This window comes from Trachypithecus francoisi, unplaced genomic scaffold (genome assembly GCF_009764315.1).
Source record: "Trachypithecus francoisi isolate TF-2019V2 unplaced genomic scaffold, Tfra_2.0 Lachesis_group4, whole genome shotgun sequence".
NCBI lineage: Eukaryota > Metazoa > Chordata > Mammalia > Primates > Cercopithecidae > Trachypithecus > Trachypithecus francoisi.
Window position 1 is genome coordinate 4,480,653 of NW_022681469.1, and position 20,644 is coordinate 4,501,296.

The 20,644-nt window shown below is 43.7% G+C and overlaps 1 protein-coding gene across 5 annotated transcripts in view; it reads right to left on the minus strand.

Moving 5' to 3' along the window:
* DPP6 (dipeptidyl peptidase like 6) overlaps window positions 1–20,644 on the minus strand; it is a 1,193,304-nt gene that overhangs the window by 37,824 nt on the left and 1,134,836 nt on the right. For all 5 annotated transcript variants that reach the window (XM_033192337.1, XM_033192339.1, XM_033192336.1 and 2 more), the window contains one exon: window positions 1,763–1,810. In XM_033192337.1, the coding sequence (XP_033048228.1) occupies window positions 1,763–1,810 (48 nt within the window). The remainder of the gene's footprint in view (window positions 1–1,762; window positions 1,811–20,644) is intronic.

Below are 20,644 nucleotides of genomic sequence, written 5' to 3' on the forward strand. Positions count from 1 at the left end.
TGGGAGACCCAGGCAATCGCTCCCAACATCCTTCTGGGGATACTGCCCCCATTGCACAAATGGCCCAGATTCCCAAACCTTGCAGGTGAGGCTGGAAAGGGGCCAGGGGGCAGGTGAACCTCTTTGCTGGGGAAACCAGCCCCTCCTCTGGGGAGGAAGACAGGAAGGTCATCCCGATTCTTCTCAGCACCGGGTCCCTCCAACGGCCATTCTGAGTGTTTTTGTGTATGCATTCTGACATCCACTTTATGGCTTTTGGTGGGGTGGGGTGGGGGGTTAAATCTATTCATTTATTGCTGGTTTTATGATTACTTATGCTTTGGTTTTGAATTTCTAACGATGATTTGATAGCTTGGCAGACGACCATCATTATGGGCTAAATGCTGTCTCTTTAAACAAATCTATTTTGTCCACTTTGGAACACTTTAACCACTTCACGGTGTCTAAACATATGTTTGGAGTTCTCCTTTCCAACATGCCCCCCTCCTCCCCAGTTCTCCTGGAGCTTAAAGTACCGTCACAGAGAGAGGGATCAGGGAGCTGCTGACACTCGATGGTCACTGGAGACGTGGAGTTACCTCTGTCTCCAGACCTAGGGGAACTGCGGACTCTGGCCATGAGGTTTGCCCTCCTGCCAGGGAGGGGGCTCCCGGACATGGAAGGGAGTGGGAGGGATTTGGGGGAAGGAGGACACAGGCTGCTTTGGGTTAGACGGAGGGAGGGCTGGAAAGGGAGGGACCGAGGGCGAGTTCTCTTTGTTTCTCAGCTGTGCTGTGCGTCTGCCTCCCACTGCACACAGCATACATCCCTCACATAAACATGGATGTGCCCATGGCGACCTGCGTAGGGTCCCTCCGAGCAAACACATGCCACCTCAAGAGACCCTGGGAGGTCTTACAAAGACTCCGTTCTTGACCAAACTTGAGTGAGGCTCCTCTGAGTCCTCTTCTTGACCAGGCTTCAACCTTGATCCTATCTTGTCTGGCCTGCATTGCCCAGCTTTTGCAAGAAGTCCCTGCCCCTGATATCTGATCACCCTCCATAACTGAGCAAGTTCCTCATCCTCCACCTTTGAGCCTAAGTCCTTTTCCTGCCTGTCAGCAAGGATCTTGTGAGATCAGCTTAGCAAAAATCCCCTCCCACCGATGCCTTCTCTTAGCAGTTGTCCATCCACGGACCCCTCTCTCTGCTCTTTGGCCATAATAAACCCCCACTGGATCTTGCTGTATTTGAAGTTGAGCCTGAATCTCCCTCCCCTTTCACAACAGTCCTGAAAAAGCCTTCCCTACCATTTTACAAATGGTAGAATCAGTTTTTCTCTGACATCCTGTGCAGCATGGATGCAGAGACCCTCCATGCCATGAAGCCCCTAGACCCACAAAGACAGATGAGCCTCCATGCACCCCTCAAGTCTTGGCACCACGTGGCAGGTTCTCATTGGGGATGGACTCATGTCAGGCTACAAAGCCTTTCGAGCTGGCTGTTCAGAGGATGTCAGGCTATGACCTGGGTAGCCCTGGAATGACCCTCCAGACTCAGCACTTGTGAAGGGGTGTGGGGCCCTCTGATTGGGGTATGCAGACCCTGGCTTTCATCATATTTAGCTGATCTTGGTGATCAGCATGGCCTACTCTGAACTGCTAGGACATGACTCCTCCCTCTGTCCCTGAGCAGGAGAATGTGGGCCAGCTGATCTCATAGAGTGTTTTGCTTCCTTTCTCCTGAGTCTCAGGAAAATTTAAGGAAAAAAAAGAGGACTTACTTTTCTTATCTGTTGTGTTGTGCACTGTCACCATAGGAATACCGGGACCTGTGTTGGGCAGAGAATAGCCAGGAAGAAAACAAAAACAAAGCCATTAGTTTAGCTGAGAACAGAAAAAGAAAACAAGTTTTCCTTGTACCATGGAGATAGATGTGCAGAGCCTGGAGAACCCGAATTCACAGAAGAGTAATCAATGATGGGATGGCAGAGGCCAGGCTGGCAGGGGGGCCAAGGCACAGCTCCCTACCTCTGCACCTGTGTTAATTACAACACACCCAACTCAAAGTCCATATTTTCAGATGATTGTAACGCCATAAAACATCATTCTATGAAGCATCACATTTGGTTTATATCCTCATAGCCTCATTTTTTACCACACAGATGCACATTCCAGGATGGCTCTATAGGTGCTTATAAATTACTGAAGCCTCAGTGCTAAGTCTGCTGGCTCCCCCAGGAAGGATGTCGCTCCATCCAATGGGTCTCTTATAACCCCTTGTACAAACTTATTCATGTAACAGGAATATTTTGAAAATGTCAAATTATATTTCAGTTTTCCCTTGAATCACTAGCTTGCAGCTTCCTAGCTGCAGGAATGTTGCAGCCCTGAGAAGTGAGAAGGAAGGTCCAATTCAGGACCAAGTGGCCCCTGATCGTTTTCTCTGCAGGTGACTTCTCAATTCTTCTTAGCAAAAGGAGAGTCCAGAAAGAAAAAAAAAAGTCTCTGAATTATTTTCTATATCTTTTTGAAAACATATTAACAGGCAGGCCTGGTGACTTTTCCAACCTTATTTCAGCCATTGTCCTCTGCACTCACCCGCTCCAGCTAGCTGACCTTCCTGTAGGGCTGGAGGCATGTCAGGCCTTTTCCCACTGAGCCGCTTGTTCTCACTGCCTGAAATGCTCTGCCCCTAGACACTGCCATGGCCTGTCTTTCTCTTCATTCAAATCTCTACTCAAATGCTTTCTCCAACTGTCCCATCTAAAGGAACTCCCCTCCATGACCATGTGGTCAGCCTCCATCCTCACGGCTTTCCTGATCTTTGTAGAACTTATTATCACACACTATGCTATCAGGGCCTTATAATATGTAATTATCAGTGTACTTGCTTGCTGTCCTTCTCTTCATCTATTGCACTAGGATGTAAGCTCTGAGAGAGTCAAGAATGGTTCAGATTCACTGTTGTTATTTTCTGCATCAAGAAGGGTGTTTTGAATAGAGTTGGTGCTCGATTGCATGTTTGTGGAGTGAATGCTGAATGAGAAAGCACAGAGCATACAGGAGAGGCAGGAGAGGGAGAAGAGGCAGGAGAGGCTGCCCCTTTGGCTCAGGTGGATTGTGGGAAGATGCAGGGAGAAAGAGGAAGTGGGAAGTGGGTGGTCCAAGGGAGACAGATGCACTGTGGGAACACCGTGGCCAGGGCTGCTGCTTGTGTTCTGCTTCAGGCTACGGACCCAGGATGCCATGGACTCACAAGGGGTGGCCATAGCAAAGCTGAAGGATGCACACTATCTTGGGCAGAGGGATGGCTGGAGTTCAGTATTCCTGCCGTCATCATCAAAACTCCCCACACACTTCTGAGGGGTCATCTGACAACTGGCTGAAAGTCAGGGAATCTGCTATGGATCCCACCATGCTGAGGGCTTCAAGGCCTCACTGCAGAGGCCCCAGCGTGGACACCCTAGTCCAGGGCCCAAAGAGCATGTAGCAGAAATGCAAGGAGTCCTCTTCCCTTGAAAGGTAAGGTGGAAGGTCTGGCTGGTGCCCACCCACAGGTCCAGCTGAGCTGAGACACATAGACTATGGGTCATGCTGACCTTGGACCTCAGAGCAGAGGCCTATCTGCTGCCCAAGGACTGGATCCAGGCTCTACCCCAGGCACAAAGTTCAGGAGCCCAGGGCCCTTTTCCCCAATGTAGTGCCCTCTCTGTTCACCCACAGATGGGGCTGCCAGAGGATAGGCAGGATGCCTGGTTCCATGTGGTGCTCAGATAAAGAATAAGCATTTTCTTACCGTAAGTCTGTCCCATGCAGCATTTGGGACACACTACAAAAAATTATTTGTGGTTTAGCTAAAATTGAAATGTAATTGAGTAGGTTAAATTTTTATTTGCTAAATATGGCACCCCCTACCCAGTGAGGGAACAGTGATCTGAAAGTCTACATATTTACACCCAAAGAGGCAGCACTTAGCAAAAGAGATTGAAATACCAGTTTAAATTATTGAGTTAAACTAAGTTTCTTGGCTCTAAGATCCACTTCCCCTGCATGGGGAGTTTAAGTGAAAGAAAGATTATTGAAAAATAAAGAATCTATATCTATTTTCTCTGCACATTTCAGGGTGAGTAAATTTGCAAACAGAATATCTCCTATGTTCTTATTAATAATGTAAACGATTGTTATTTATTTAGTGCCTACTACATAAAAAGCATGCTGTTAGGTTTTTTATGAATAATTTCTAATCAAATCCTCACAGCAGCTCTGTAAAGTCGATATTTCTAACCATATTTTACAGAGGAAAAAAACCACAGGTGTAGATAATTTTAATTCTTTTGTCTCATCCATACAATAAAAAAGCTACTGAGCCTGAATTAGTCGCTTTTCATCTTTTAATTTACAAACTTAATATATGTTTCTAAAAAATTTCAAACACTAAAGAAAGGAACAAAGTAACAGTGATCTGTTTCACCCCCACTTCCCAGAGGTAACCTAAATGTTGCTAAAATGTACTTAAAAATGTTTGTATGCACATACATGGTCATATTTACACATGAGTATTTTAAACATAGACAAAAATAACATGAAAATGGTTGCATGTATATCTGCAAGCTTTATAAAATCTTAACATTACACTGTATTACTCTATTTTAAGTTAGTTTTTCTAAAGTTTATTTCTTGAAAGGCTAAAAAAAATTGACAAAAATTTAGCCAGACTAAGAAAAAAAGAGAGAAGACGCAAATAAAATCAGAAATGAAGGAGGAGATGTTACAGCTGATAACACAGGAATACAAAGGATCTTAAGAGATTTAAGAGACTACTGTGAGTAGTAGTAATCTACCAAGACTGAATCATGAAGAAATTGAAGAGATCAATAATGAGTAAGAAGATTAAATCAATAATAAAAAGTCTCCTAACAAAGAAAAGCCCAGGACTTGATGGCTTCACTGCTGAATCCTACCAACATTTAGAGAAGAACTAACACCAGTCCTTCTCAAACTCTTCCAAAAAATGGAATGGAAGGGAATACTTTCTTTTTTTTTTTTTTTTTTTTTTGAGACAGAGTCTCGCTCTGTCGCCCAGGCTGGAGTGCAGTGGCCTGATCTCAGCTCACTGCAAGCTCCGCCTCCCGGGTTTACGCCATTCTCCTGCCTCAGCCTCCCGAGTAGCCGGGACTACAGGCGCCCGCCACCTCGCCCGGCTAGTTTTTTTTTTTTTTGTATTTTTTTAGTAGAGACGGGGTTTCATCGTGTTAGCCAGGATGGTCTCGATCTCCTGACCTCGTGATCCGCCCGTCTCGGCCTCCCAAAGTGCTGGGATTACAGGCTTGAGCCACCGCGCCCGGCCGGGAGGGAATACTTTCAAACTCATTTTATGAGGCCAGCATTACCCTGACACCAAAGCCAGACAAAGAGACTAGCAAACACCCCCACCCCTGCCAAAAACCCCATCTACAGTCTAATATCCCTAATGAACATAGATGCAAAAATCCTCAACAAAATACTGGCAAATCATATTCAATGGTACATTAAAAGGATCACTAATTGGAAAACCAAACATTGTATGTTCTCACTCATAAGTGGGAGCTAAGCTGTTGAGGATACAAAGGCATAAAAATGATACAATGGACTTTGGGGACATGGAGGAAAGGGTAGGAGGGTGGTGAGGGATAAAAGACTACAAATTGGGTTCAGTGTATACTGCTTGGGTGATGAGTGCACCAAAATCTCACAAATCACCACTAAATAACTTATTCATGTAATCAAATATCACCAGTTCCTCAAAAACCTATGGAAATAAACAATTTTTTTAAAAAAGGATCATTCATCATAATCAAGTGGGATGCAGCTCTGGGATGCAAGGATGGTTCAACATACACAAATCAGTAAATGTGATTCGCCATATTAACAAAATGAAGGCCATGCAATCCTTGCAATAGATGCAGAAAAGGCATTTGACAAATGCTTCAACATCCTTTCATGATAAAAGCCGTCAAAAAGTAGGTATAGAAGGAATGTTCCTCAACACAATAAAGGCCATCTATGCCAAACCCATAGCTAACTTCATATTCCATGGTGAAGCTGAAGGCTTTTCCTCTAAGATCAGAGCAACACAAGGATACCCACTCTCACTACTTCTATTCAACATAATCCTGGGTGTCTTAGCAACAGCAATTAGGCAAGAAAATGAAATAAAAGTCATCCAAATAGTAAAGGAAGAAGTGAATTTTTCTGTTTGCTGATGACATGATCTTTTATAGAGAGAACCATAAAGATTGCACCAAAGGAGTGTTACAAGTGATAAATTTAGTAAAGCTACAGATTACACAATGCAACACAAAAATCAGCAGTGTTTCTATATACTAAAAATGAACTATCTAAAAGTAAGTTAAGAAAACAATCCCATTTACAATGGCATCAAAAAAGATACTTAGGAGTAAATTCAATGAGGTAAAAAATATGTATACTGAATACTATAAAAATTGATGAAAGAAAAATTGAAGACGACACAAATAAATGGAAAGATATCCCCTGTTCATGGATTGGAAGAATTAATATTGTTAAAATGTCCATACTACCCAAAGTGATTTGTAGATTCAATGCAATCTGTATCCAAATTTCAAAGTCATTCTTCACAGAAACAGAACAAAACTGATTTTTCCACAGAAAAATCCTAAAATTCATACGGAACCACAAAGACCCCAAGTAGCCAAAGCAATCTTGATCAAAAAGAATAAAACAGGAGGCATCATACCAAATAGTAATCCAAACAGCACAGTAGTAATCAAAACAGCAGAGTACTAACATAAAAACAGACACATCAACGAATGGAATAGGATACAGAGCTCAGAAATAAACCAATTCTTCTATGTTAATTTATTTTTCACAAAGATGCCAAGAACACACACTGGGGAAAGAACAGTCTCTTCAATAAGTGGTGTTGGAAAAGCTGGCTATTCACGTGCAGAAGGAGGAAACTGGACTCTTATCTCACTCCTTATACAATAATCAACTCAAAATGGATTAAAGGCTTCAGTATAAGACCTGAAATTGTAAAACTACTGGAAGAAAACATAGTGAAAAAGCTCCATGACTTTGGTCTGGGCAATGATTCTTGGATTGGACCCCAAAAGCACAGGCAACAAAAGCCAAGCCAGGCAAACAGGGTTGCATCATCCTAAACTTCTGTACAGCAAAGAAAGCAATTAATAGAGTGAAAAGACATTTCATGAATTGTGTTTAAAATACCGGCACATCATATATCACATAAGGGGCTAATAACCAAAATACGTAAGGAATTCAAACTACTCAATAGCAAGAAAACACGTAACCCTATTAAAAATGGGCAAAGGTCCTGAATTTGTCAAAAGAAGACATGCAAATAGCCAATAGATACAGGAAAAATGCTCAGCATCACTAATCATTGGGGAAATGCAAATTAAAACCACAATAAGATATCAACTCACACCTGTGGGATGGCTATGATTTGAAAAAAAAAGCTAACAGGTTGTCGGCGAGGATGTGGAGAATAGGAAAACTTTATATGCCATGGGGGGAAGGTAAATTAGTAAAGCTATTTTGTAAAACAATATGGTGGTTCCTCAAAAAACTAAAAATAGAATTTCCCTATGATTCAGCAATCTCGCTGCTGTGTAAAGATCCAAAGGAATTGAAATCAGGATGTTGAAGAGCTGTCTGCACTTCCGTGTTTACTGTAGCACTACTCATAATAGCCCAGATATGGAGACAGCCTACATGCCCATTGACAGATGAATGGATTAGAACATAGGTACATATACACAATGGAGAACTACTCAGTCTTAGAGACGAAGAGACTTGTGTCACTTGTGACAACACAGATGAATCTAGAAGACATTATGCTAAGTGAAATAAGCCAGGCACAGAAGGAGAAATGTCACATGATCTCACTAATATGTGGAATCTAAAAATGTTGATTTCATAGAAGCAAAGAGTAGAAAGATGGTTATCAGAGGTTGACTTCCGGGGCGGCAGGTGGGGAAAACGGAGTTGTCGGTTGAAGGGTACACAGTTTCAGTTAGACAGAAGGAATACATTTTGGTGTCTATTGTACAGCATGGTGACTCTAGGTAATAATAATGCATTGTATATTTCAAAATTGCTAAAAGAGTGGAGTTTTAAATGTTTTCACCACAAAGAATGATAAATGCATGAAGTGACAGATATGTTAATTAGCCTGATTTGATCATTCCACAATGTATATAAGTATATAACATCACATTGTACCCAATTAATATATGCAATTATTAATGATGAATAAAAATGAAAGAGCCCCAAACCAAACAAAATAAAAGAATATGGGGAAGACAATAATAAATAAGTAGTGTTGAGTACAAAAAAAACCAAGACATAACAAATAGCTACCATGTCATTTGCATTCCTTCCCTAATCCCCGTCCTCTCTCATCCCAGAAGTGACCATAATTTTGAAGTTAATGTTGATCATTTCTCTGCATATTTTTCTACCACATGGCTATGTATTCATAATAATACACATGCCATATATAGTATGATGTGACATGTCTCAATGTAACACATTTTGTACAGTCTTGACATCTTGTCTGGCCACTACAAGAGGGTGAAGCCATGTGTAGGGGTGTGAGTGGGCACGGCCACTCTGGAGAACAGCTTAGCGATATCCATGACATCTGAAGATGCTCATGTGCATGACCTGCGGGCTCCACTCCTGGGGACACATCTCAGAGCATCCTCTGCACCTGTGCACAAGAAGACAGGCAGAAGATTGTTCCTAACAGCAACTATGTACAGGTCACAAACGGGAAATTACTCAGCTACTCATTAGCAGGAGACTAAATGAATAAAACGCAGTTACTCACATGGCAGAATATTATAGAGCATGCAGAATGAATTAGTAGATCTACACCTATCAACATGGGCCAACATGAAGAATATAAGGTTAAGCGAAAACATCAAGTAGCAGAAGGGTAAATACTATAATATACAATTGTGTAAATAATTTTTACAAGTTGTAAAACTTCATTTTTGAAGAGATGCATAGTATCCCATCATATGGAAATATAATAATTTATTTAGTCCATTGTCTACTGATGGATATTTAGGTTGTTTCCTTTCATTTTCTGCTATCTTAAAACAGTGTTGCTGAAAAACCTCTTACATACATCTTTGCACACGGGTAAGACTGCCTCTGTTGTTAAGCTAGTTGGTAGCACTGCAGTTGCTGTTTTAAAAAGGTTTTACAGTCAGCGTTCGTGAAATAATCTTGTGGTTTCAAACACACAACTCCTGACTCTCAATGGTGTGAAACAAGGAAGCTGACTTTCTGCTAACGTTGCATCCTGGTAACCAGGTCTGCAGCAGCCCGGCTGTGCTCTCTTGGGCTCTCCTCCAGGACGCGTCTTCTTTCTAGGATCCTGGCTGAAAGATCAGCCTTCATCTGGAACAGGCTGAGCTCACGACAAAAGGAAATGAGCAAGGGGTGCTTGCAGAAATGCACGATGAAAGGGGAGAAAAGAATATAAATGTATTTGTTACTGCTCCAGTGGTAAAACTGGTAAATTACATATATACACATATATATATATATATAATTTATTTATATATACATATATACATTATACATGTATATTTTACCTCAATAAAAATAAATTTAAAAAGAAATATTACTAAAAATATTTTGCATAATTAAAAAATGTCCAGAACACAGTGCAGTTAATGTCCACTCTTATGCTGTTGGCCAAGATGCATCCCATTGGTTCCAACAGAGCAGGGATGAGTCTGTAATTCCATGGAGGCCCTGCAGGCCTCATGGCCATGGGGTGGAGGATGATCTTTTTGTAGGGAGGGGCTGTGAAACACAGGGAACAATAATACAGTCTACACGGAAAGTCAAAACAGTTCATATTTTAGTAAATACTGTCTAGTTGCTCTCCAACTGATAATGTATGGAGATCTAGGTTCTATCTTAAAAAAGTTTTTAAAACCACTCTAATGGGTAAATGTTTGAATTTTTAGAAAGTTTGAGTAAAGCTGGACATCTTTTTTTTTATTATTATACTTTAAGTTCTAGGGTACATGTGCACAACGTGCAGGTTTGTTACATATGTATACATGTGCCATGTTGCTGTGCTGCACCCATTAACTCGTCATTTACATTAGGTATATCTCCTAATGCTATCCCTCCCCCTTCCCTCCTTGATATTTGCATTTCTCATGTGTTTTCCTGACTACAAACTGTCCTCTCTCATCCTTCGTCCACTTATATGGCATTGCTGCTTTTTTATGTTGTTTAGAAGTTAGTTGTTTCTTACCACTAACTTGCTGCAGGTATTTCTCCTGTGTGCTTTCTAATTTGTGACTGAAGAAAGCACCATAAGTACCAATAATAGCAACTGTCACACTGAATTGCAATTTTAAAGCCATAGCTGCTTGGACCATGTTCCTACCCCATCTCAGACAGACAGAAAGACAAACACATTCTGAAATCCTTGGGTCATGAAGCCGTGTCTCATCCCCTCTATCTATTCTGAACCTTGGACTCAGCATTGTATAAAAATGTTTGCTGAACAGATTAATGGTTAATGAATGAATGACCTCCTAAGCATATAATTGGCTATGACATATCAAGGTAGCAAATTTAAATTAGGCTAAGGAAAGGTCTCTCAAGACCATTCTCGGAGTCCTGCTTTTACTAATTCAGGCTGTGGTCTCTCTGTTCATACATAGGGAATCCCCTGCCCTTTTCACTAAGTGCCAAGGGTAGCAGTCTCCATGTCCAAGACCGGAATTCTGTTCTGTTTGTGAAGCCATATGACAACCAGGCCATCTTCACTATATTTTAATATAGAATACTTCTTTACACTAGTCGAATACAAAGAACGTTAATAAAATTACATTTAAGGAGGCCACTAAACAAAAGTTGAAACACAGCTTCTCTGTATCATTTTATATCTGTTGATTGCTAACCCCAGGCAGTCTAACTGAGTCTCTGCCCTGAGGTCAGACCCTCTGGTGGTCTGAGGTCGGCTCTGCAGGCTGCCTTCGCATCTGCCTTCTCTGGCCCAGGGTATGCACGCCCACTACTGTCTGTGTGAACTATAGGACCACCACAGGCCTCAAGGTTTCTGGGATGGCCCCTGAAAACTGGCAAATAATCCAGGAAAACATCTAAATCAAAACACATTTTCTCCTAATAAGAAAACAGAAGGAGAATCCTAATTAGGAATCAGATACTTAAAATTTGTGCTACTTTGGCCAGACTAGACCCGTGTTAGCATTTACCTAAGATTTCTAGAGAAGAGGGGACATGCCCAACACGTGAAGAACATACACAGAATTTTGGGGGAGCTGGTACTATTCAAGAGGAACACTTTAAACCTATTTTAAACAACAGAGAATACTTTTACCAAGGAGACTTATGAGGGGCTTTTACCACTGAAGTCTTACATTGGTTTTTACTTATTTTCCTCTTCTTCCAAATGATCTTACGTAAGTCTAGTCAGTAAAACTTATTAGATGATTTGTTTCACACAATAGGAAGCTTTTGCCCTTTTGTCTCTGATGCCTATAAGACAATCCATCTGTATTGCCTGAGCACAGATTCTTGTGTCTAAACCTTGGGACTTCACTCAGCTGCTATTCTTCTGACAATTCATATTCATAGTTTCTTTTTTACTTTGCATGTAATTCAACAAATAGGTATTGAGATGCCACCATGTGCAAGACATGGTGCTATGTGCTGGGGAAACAGACAGAAACAGACAAAAGAGTTGCTCTTAGGGAGCTCAGAGTCCAGTACGGAAGACAGACTTGCATGAAAATATGCTTTGATGCCACGCAGGGACTCCCATAAGTAAAGAAGGGAGCAGGAGACCAGCTATTTTGTGATTCCAGGTAAGCAGTTTTCCTTATGTGGATCTCAACCGCAGGATACAGGCTTGCTAAGATCTACTTTTAGTAAGAGCAACAGCAGCTTCCGCAAAAACAACAGCAGCCAACATTTTTTTCCTACTATCTGCCCGTTACTGCACTGTGCTCTTAGGGACATTCTCTCAACCTTGTCACAACTCTGTGTGATGGGGATACCCTCCTCCAGAGATGAGAATTCTGTGGTCAGAGTCTGTCTTTGCAATGTCAGCGTTTGCCATGGTCATGGGAAAGGATGGAAGGAGATGGTGTCCACCTGTACTGACGAAGAGGTTCTAAGTCTGACGGGAAGGAAAGAAGAAAAGAGGCTGAGAACACGGGATTGCTTTTCTGTTCTTTCTCAGTCAGTATCTCTGGTATCTTTATGTTTATGTCTAGTCTTGGAACATAGGATATGCTTTTATTTATTTATTTATTTATTTATTTAAGACAAGGTCTCGCTCTGTTGCCCAGGCTGGAGGACAATGGCACTATCTGGGCTCACGGCAACCTCTGCTTCCTGGGCTCAAGTGATCCTCCCACCTCAACCTTCCAAGTAGCTGGGACTCCAGGCATGCACCACCACACCTGGCTAGTTTTTGTATTTAGGATACGCTTTTAAATGAAAGCATGCAATCATATTTCATTGTGAGTTCCTTCCTGGGTCAGGTCAAGTATTAGATATCTGATTCTCTATGCATTTGCCTAATGACACACTCTTATGTGCACGCTCCCAGATTCACGTGAACATAGGCGTCAGCAAAAACGTGTTCACTAGGATTCCCTCTGCCTGGTCCTCAAATTATTTCCTAAGTCCTTGATAAATAAGCCTGCCTCGTGGCTGGTGCAGCTTTGGAGCATGCAATAACAGCCCTGATGTTCAAACTGAAATGTACAATGGCACACCTGCTGACAGCAGAAAACTGATGGTATCTGCTCTGCCTTTGCTTACGAAGGGATAACCGCAATAAAAACAACATTTAGCTCTTTAAAAACGTTGGTTGGTGACACATACTATTTTGGCTCAAGTTCAATACCTGACTTCCAAAATTTGTATTGTTCCTGGAAAGAAAAGAAACAAATGGAAGTAAGTGAATTCACAACCCACACATCAGGTCTTCTGTCCCCTGTACAGATCCTGTGGCCAGAGGGACCAAAAAAAAAAAAAAAAAATCAGATTACCAAAAGAAAAGCTTTGAATTACACAACAGACGTGTGAACAGAAAATATTTATCTCTGTGCCTCTGGTTTCCAGCCCCAGTCGTTTTAGAGCATTAATTTGCACCTGCTCAACTGGAGACAGAAATGTGACAATTCCAGATGAAAACGAAGTAATTAAAAAGGACACAAAACTGTAAAAGAAAAAAGTCATCAGAATAAATAAAAAAAATTCATAAAGACAGTGCTTGTCTCCCTTCCTCTCATCTGTATCCTCAGAGGATGTTTATGTGACAGATAATTTCCAACCAGCAGCTAAACTCCTAGTATGTAAACAATGGAGATTCAAACATCCTGGCCGGTACCACGGATATCGCCTAAGCGTTGATGAATGGTTTCAAAGAACAGCTGCGAGCAGAGGCAGGCTCTGGCCATGCGAGATAATTGGCATTGCCCGCTGCGAACAGGCTCCAGATCTCTTTATTTGCCCGTTCATGCATTATGCATGCCTGATGCAAAAAGTTTATACATTGAGGTGATATTATCATACTAATAAACAGGGAGCCAGCCAAGCTACCAGAACTACTGTGGATAATTAAAATATGTGTTCCGAGCACAGCAGTTCCTAGTCAACACTGCCGACGGGTTTTGTTGCCGTTTGATTTGGAAACCTTGTTATCGCTGACATCAAACCTGGGATTGAGGCTGCCCCCAGCCCCTCCACGCCGTGCCCCACAGCCTCTAGTTTTGCTTCAATCCCATTTTATGTGTCCAGGGAACTTGAAAGTGATCCTATTTCCCGTGCAGCGGTCCGAGGAGCGTGGCTCGAGGGGGGCCGTGGAAGCGGATGGGTTGTGTTGTTTTACACACTCACAAATGATAGGAAGGCAAAATGTCACGTTGGTTTTTTACAGTCACAGGGAACCTCTTGCTCTAGACATTACCAGGGACACTCAGGGCTCATGACAGGCATTTTCAGTAAGGGAAACCTTCCCAATCACTAAAAAAAAAAAAAAAAAGAAGAAAAGAAAAGGTCCTCTGCACACTCCCAAAATTCAGCTTGCCCCTTTGAGTAGCTGATTCGTAAAAGCCTTAGGTTTCAGGAATTATCTGCATTGAACGCACAGCATCACTTTTTTGCCGCTTAGAGTGACGTTTTCAGGTGTTTCACGTGAGTCACAGAATTCCAAGTATGAAAGAAGGAATTTAGTATTTCAGTTTTGTGAGCTGAGGCAAGCCTGCAGCAGGGAAAAGGCTACAGGGGGCAAAAGCCTGCAGGGAGGCAAAAGCCTGCAGAGGGGCAAAGCCTGCTGGCGGGGGCGGGGGGCAAAAGCCTGCAGGGAAAAGGTGCAGCGCTCACCGGCTGTTTCGTCCGCCCCGACCGAGGTGCAGCCAGACTGTGGATGGAGTGTCTGGCCCCACTTCCCGGCCTTCTCAGCATACTTCTCACAGCTTCTGGTATGACCCTGGCCCTCAGATTGTCATAGCACTGAGCACAGTCTGCCATGTTGTGACTCAAAGTTCTGTGATGACTTTCGATTCAAGCAATGCAGTTCTAATTTGATTTCCAGTGATCTAGTTATGTCTCATCTCTTCAACTGTACTTGGAACTTAGGAACCTATTTTGTACCCCTTTGCGTCCCACCTAGGAAAATGTCCATTGATTTGTTAACAGCAAGTCGCCAACTGATAGTCGCCAGTAGGATGAATGGGTGGATAATTCATGGATGGTGCACATGCCCTGGGAAGCTGCATACTTGGTGGAGTCAGTTCCGAGTTGGTGGCGCATTCTCTCAAATAACCTCTAAATCACAGGCTACCTGTGTTAGAGGTTAGCTTTGCTTTTGAAAAAAGGCACAAGCTCATTGAAACCAAGTTTTGTAATGAAGGTATGATAAAATTCATGATTAGGTAACACTGCCAACAGTTAAGCAGACTAAGAAGTAAAAAGTTGTATATTCCTTAGGAGTCTGGAATGTAAAAACAGTTTTCCAAGAGGAAAACTAAAAACTTCCAAGCACATCCTCATCGTGAGAATAAATGCTCAGCTTCCCGAGACAGTGCTTGCATGTACAAATTATGGTGTGTCGAGAAACTCAGGCTCCTTTTCATCAACACAGTGAGCATGGGTTACATGGGAGTCCATCTTTGCTTCACTTCTGATCAGACCTGGACACAGGACAGGTCACTGCAGTGAGGAGGAGACTGGAAAGGTTTCCGCTTCCTGTGGATTCCTCAGTCTGCATGGAGGCTGAGGTTGCTGCCCGTCCTCCTCTTTATCCCCTGATGGTTGGTCCACCGAGCGACAGCAGAGTGGAGGGATGTGGGTGGCATCTCGCCCTGACCACCTGCCTGGTGTGTGTCCTGAGGGTAGGGACTTCTGTTCTCAGCTATCTGTAAGGGGGGAGATGTCACCACCTGCAAGCGATGGGGATGACCAGATGGGCTGAACCATAAAGCTTCGGACACTTGGTGGGCACTACCTGAGATACAAAATCACCTGCTTTTCTTTTTGGACTCGAGGATGTAGCACAAGCAAACTCCACTTTTTGAATGGAAGTCCTTCCACGCTTCGGCCTCTCTTAACCTCCACTCTTGATTCCTCACTAGTTCCTCTCACTATGCCTGCTAAATACCTCCCATCTCCGTGCTAACGTCCTCAGCGCTGTCCCCCACTCTCCCGCCCGAGGGTTTACACACAGTTCTGACGCGGCACTCCTCTGACTGGGACCTCCAGTTATTTCCACCGTCCAGAGGCTTAGGTTTAAACCCTTGACATGAAATACAAGACCTCTGTAGACCTGACCTATCACACACCATGGCCCAGCATTCTGGACTTCTCATTCCTGTGTGGGGGCTGTGCTGTTCTTCGCCTGAGCACCCGCTCTTCCCTCCCAGTCTTCCTGCTAAACCTCTACATAGTCTTCAAGATTCAGCCCCAGCGTCTTCTCTGTGATGCCTCTCTGCCTCCTCCCTCCTCTGTGGCACCACTGGAATAACAGTAACAGCAACAACAACAACCGTTAACAATCCCGCCCTGCTCATCATGTCCACAGTGTCCCAGGGCATTACATGCACAAACTCATTCATTCCTTAACATAGCCCCATGGAAGAGGCACTATGTCCCCATTTCACAGATAAATAAACTGAGGCAGAGCTGTATGTGGTAATGGTAGCACTGAAAGCCAGGCACTTTGACCACAGACTCAGTCCTCTATCCACTGGGCTCTGTTTGCTCTCTGTGTGAGTCTATTTCTTTATCATTCAGTAAAAGTAAACCTGAGTGTTCAATGTTGGCTGCACCACTTGCTAGTTCAGTAGACTTAGGCAAGTTACTTGAATCAGCTGGTCTGTAGTTTCTTCATCTGTGAAAGGGAAATGGTATCACCACTCATCTTAAAGAGCTGTTCTGAACATCACACAGTAATACACATCAAATGCTTAGAATGTGCCATGCCCTCCTAACCCCTCAGTAGGTGTGTCTAGTATTGTTATTATTTGCATTCTTATCTATTTTTCTTGTTCTTATTACTATTTCATCAAGGACCTCTTAACATCCATTCACTCTGTTGCCTGGGGCTTTGTGGACAAATGGGCATATGCTGAGGAGGTTGGTTGGTGAGGGTTAGCAGAAGACCCTTCAAGAAAGATGGATAAGAAGCCCCACAACAGGAATATTCGTTGACCAAAATCCTGTTCACAATGAAAACTGGTCTGTTCTTAACACTTGTTCTTAGGTATGAGCCACTGGCATTCCTGAGCACCAGTCTTCCATCCTCTTCACCCCGAGGGACCCGCCGGCCAACCGGATGTGCCATTGTCCTGAAAACTGGCTCCACATTTTGTGAGATGTTTAAAGTCCAGGGAAGTCACTTATAAGGAGGCACCTCTGTTCTCCAGGTGCACACACAAAGCCTCCCGTTATCCGGTCTTGCACAAGCGTCCTTATGGGTTAGCACCCTGGCTGCCTTCCAGAGTCTGCCCAGCTTTTCCATCCCATCTCCACTCCTGAAGGCATCCTGCTGGGGTCCTGGGCATCTTGCACAGAAGCCCCTGCAAATACCTACTTGCATAAGCCACGTACGCGTTCTGTGCTGTTCCACGGTGGCTCTTGCTGCAATTTGTTTTTATTCCCTTCAAGCAGACTTGTCTTATTACTTAACCTTTTTGCCCCTACATTTCTTTAATCTGCAAGATGCAGCAATGGAACTGGATCAGAGATCTTCAAAGCGAGTCCCAAGAGTCTCTTGAGAAGCTGCTATTTCCATATTGGGCTTCCCAGTAAGTTTCCTTTTGAAGAAGGGGCTCTGTGGCTTAAAACAAGTTTGAAAACATTTGGATTAGCGGATCTTGGAACTTCTTTCTGCTCTAACATTCTATGAATCTAAAAACATTCCTGACATCCTCTAGCTGGAAGCTCTTAGTTCCATGAATTATTTAAGAATTGTTTTACTGCTCTCATTATGCTTACTGTTTTCTCCTTGTATTCCTGTCCTCGTGAACATGGAGTGCCACCAACCAAACCTCAGGACCTGAGAAGCATCCTAATGTGGCTGCTGGGCCCCGGGAGTGCCCTGCAAGTGGAGACCCTGCCTACTCAGTTTTTAAACTAAACGAACAATTTTTTTAAAATGTAAGATCTCTTGGGGGAATGTGAATATACAAGTCTTATTTTCTTAGCTTTGAAATGGAAATGACAGAAAAGGAAGTGAGAAAAAAAGAAATGAACACAGATGTTGGGTCTTGGCTAATCATTGTTCTAGAAAACCTCACCGATACTGGGGAGAGAAGGGAAAGAAATGGGCAATGACACTTGTACTAATAGAGTAAACGTGGTTTAGTTTCCCCTCCATACCAGCTGTGGAAGTGAAAGAAATACAGAGATTTTGTCAGGTTTAAGTTGAAAGCGGAACACAAAGTCTCATTCTTTCAGAAGATAAAGGGCCACGCTATCCGAGACCATTGGCGGAAAAAGTAACAAGGAAGAGCGCCTCACCCACCAGAAATTGCCACAAATTCTATCACTGGCCCAGGGACAGAAAAATACTCCCATGCTGGTACCCACACTCTACCTGCCCCCACCCCCAGAGCTGGCTCAGCACTGGGGTGAACTGTGGCTCCTGGGCACTCAATTCCAGCCCATCCCAAATGCACATCCCACGTGTGTGTGCGTGCATGCACGTAAATGTGTCTGCATGTATACATGTGTGAATGTGCATGTATGCATGTGTGCGTGCCTGTGTGAATGTGCCTTATGCATGCATGTGTGAGTGCATGTGTGTGCATACATGTGTGAATGTGTCTGTATGCATGCATGTGTTTGTGTATGTGTGCGTGCATGTGTGAATGTGCCTTATGCATGCATGTGTGCATGTGTGCATGCATGTGTGAATGTGCCTGTATGCATGCATATGTGTGTGTGTGTGTGCATATGTGAATGTGCGTTATGCATGCATGTGTGTGTTCATGTGTTTGTGTGCATGCATGTGTGAATGTGCCTGTATGCATGCATGTGTGTGTGCATGTGTGAATGCGCCTATATGCATGTATGTGTGTATGCATGTGTTTGTGTGTATGTGTGTGGATGCATATGTGAATGTGCCTGTATGCATGCATGTGTGTGTGCATGTGTGCATGCATGTGTGAATGTGCCTTATGCACACATGTGTGTGCATGTAGGTGTGTGAATAAGCACACATGTGTGAGTGCATGTGTACGTGCATGTTGGCCACAGTCATGCCCACACCAGCCCAGGACTCATTACTAAAATTCAGGTTGGGCATGGTGGCTCGCTCCTGTAATCCCAGCACTTTGGGAGGCTGAGCCTGACGGATTGCCTGAGGTCAGGTGTTGGAGACCAGCCTGGCCAACATGGTGAAACCCTGTCTCTACTAAAAATACAAAAATTAGCTGGGCATGGTGGCAGGCACCTGTAATCCCAGTTACTTGGGAGGCTGAGGCAGGAGAATCACCTGAACCAGGGAGGCAGAGGTTTCAGTGAGCTGAGATCGTACCATTGCATTCCAGCCTGGGAGACAAGAGAGAAACTCCTCTTTAAAAGAAGTAAAATCAAAATCAAAATAAATAAAATTCACCCTTTACAGTTTTTTTGTTGTTAAAACAAAATCTCTTCCTCCCAATTTCCTCCTCATTTTTTGTCATGTCAGTGAGCAATTAAGAATAATTTAAACAAAATTAATGATGTAAAACACCACAATGAAATATTTTTGTAACACCTAATGAATGCTCTGTGGAGAGGAAGTGGAAATATAATTCGAACAGCCGCACAAGTGACACTTGTAATCACTTCTCTCCTGCTTTAGTAACCGTGTTGTGAAAGTGTGACAGAACAGCCTCCAAACTGCACACTATTTGCATCTGGAGGCTCAACTCCCCAGGTAGGTTGGGCATGGGTGAGGCAGTGCTGTGTGTTTCCGAAGAAAGTACTGGCAGAGGAGACAGAAGAAAACACGTCGACCAAACGCATATTTCCCCCAGCCAGGGGCCTCCCCTCCACGCAAGGGGCTGCATCTTCCAAGTGATGCCTCCAGATCCGGAGACGTTTCTGAAAGCCGGGCGGCAGGCGGCCAGCAGGCGGGCAGGCAGCAGAAACAAAGCTCGGGGTAATTAAACAGAAGTGAGACCCAGAGATAAGGCCCCAGGACAGCTTTGGTGCATCCTAAACGAACGGAAGATTTGGGAGCCTCGGAGGGACATTCCTGAAGGTCACAGTGTGCCTGAGGTGCTCATTACAGTGCTCACTGCTGGGACACAAACCGCTTTAAAATCACAGGGATCCTTTGCACCATCAGAGGCCGCTTTCTGAGACAAAGCAGCACTCACAGGCGTAGGAGGTGGAGGTTGTAGTCCTTTTTCATCAATTCTGAGACACCCCCAACTGGAAGATGAACCAGTGATTTATTAATCATAAGATTTTACAGAGATTGTCTAAGATGCGTTCCGATTTCAGAAGATGAAAATAGGAAAATGTGTCTTGGAAGCAAAGAATGGGCATTTTGTACACACCGGGCTCTCAGTCTCTGAACTGCATCTGCATCACCCAGACGGCTTGTTAAAGTGGACACGGGTGGGCACCAGCCCCGTCTTTCTGACTCCATGGGTTTGTGATTGGGGCCTGATAATTTGTGTCTCTAACAAAATCCAGGCACCAAAACACTTTGGGGTCCACTGCGCCAAGGTAATGATTTAAAGCAAGTTCCTTGTCAGCTGGCCTTAAGTCAGAGAGGAATTGTCAGTGGTTGAAGAAGGATTTGGAGGAGTAGGTACTCGGGGACTGGATCAGTTTCCCAGGGTTGTCCTAACAAAGTCTCATAGATCGGGCAGCTTAAAACAACAGAAACGGATTGTCTCACAGATCTGGAGGCCAGAAGTCCGAGACGAAGGTGTGGGCAGGGCGGCAGCTCTTCCAGCTTCTGGTGGGGGCCATCGGTCCATGGCTTGTTCCTCCTGCCTCTGCCTCTGGTGTCGCACAGCAGCATCTGCCTCCTGTGTCTGTCTCTTCTCCTCTTCTCGGAAAGCCACCCCTCATATCAGATCCAGGGTCCATCCTACTCCAATACGGCC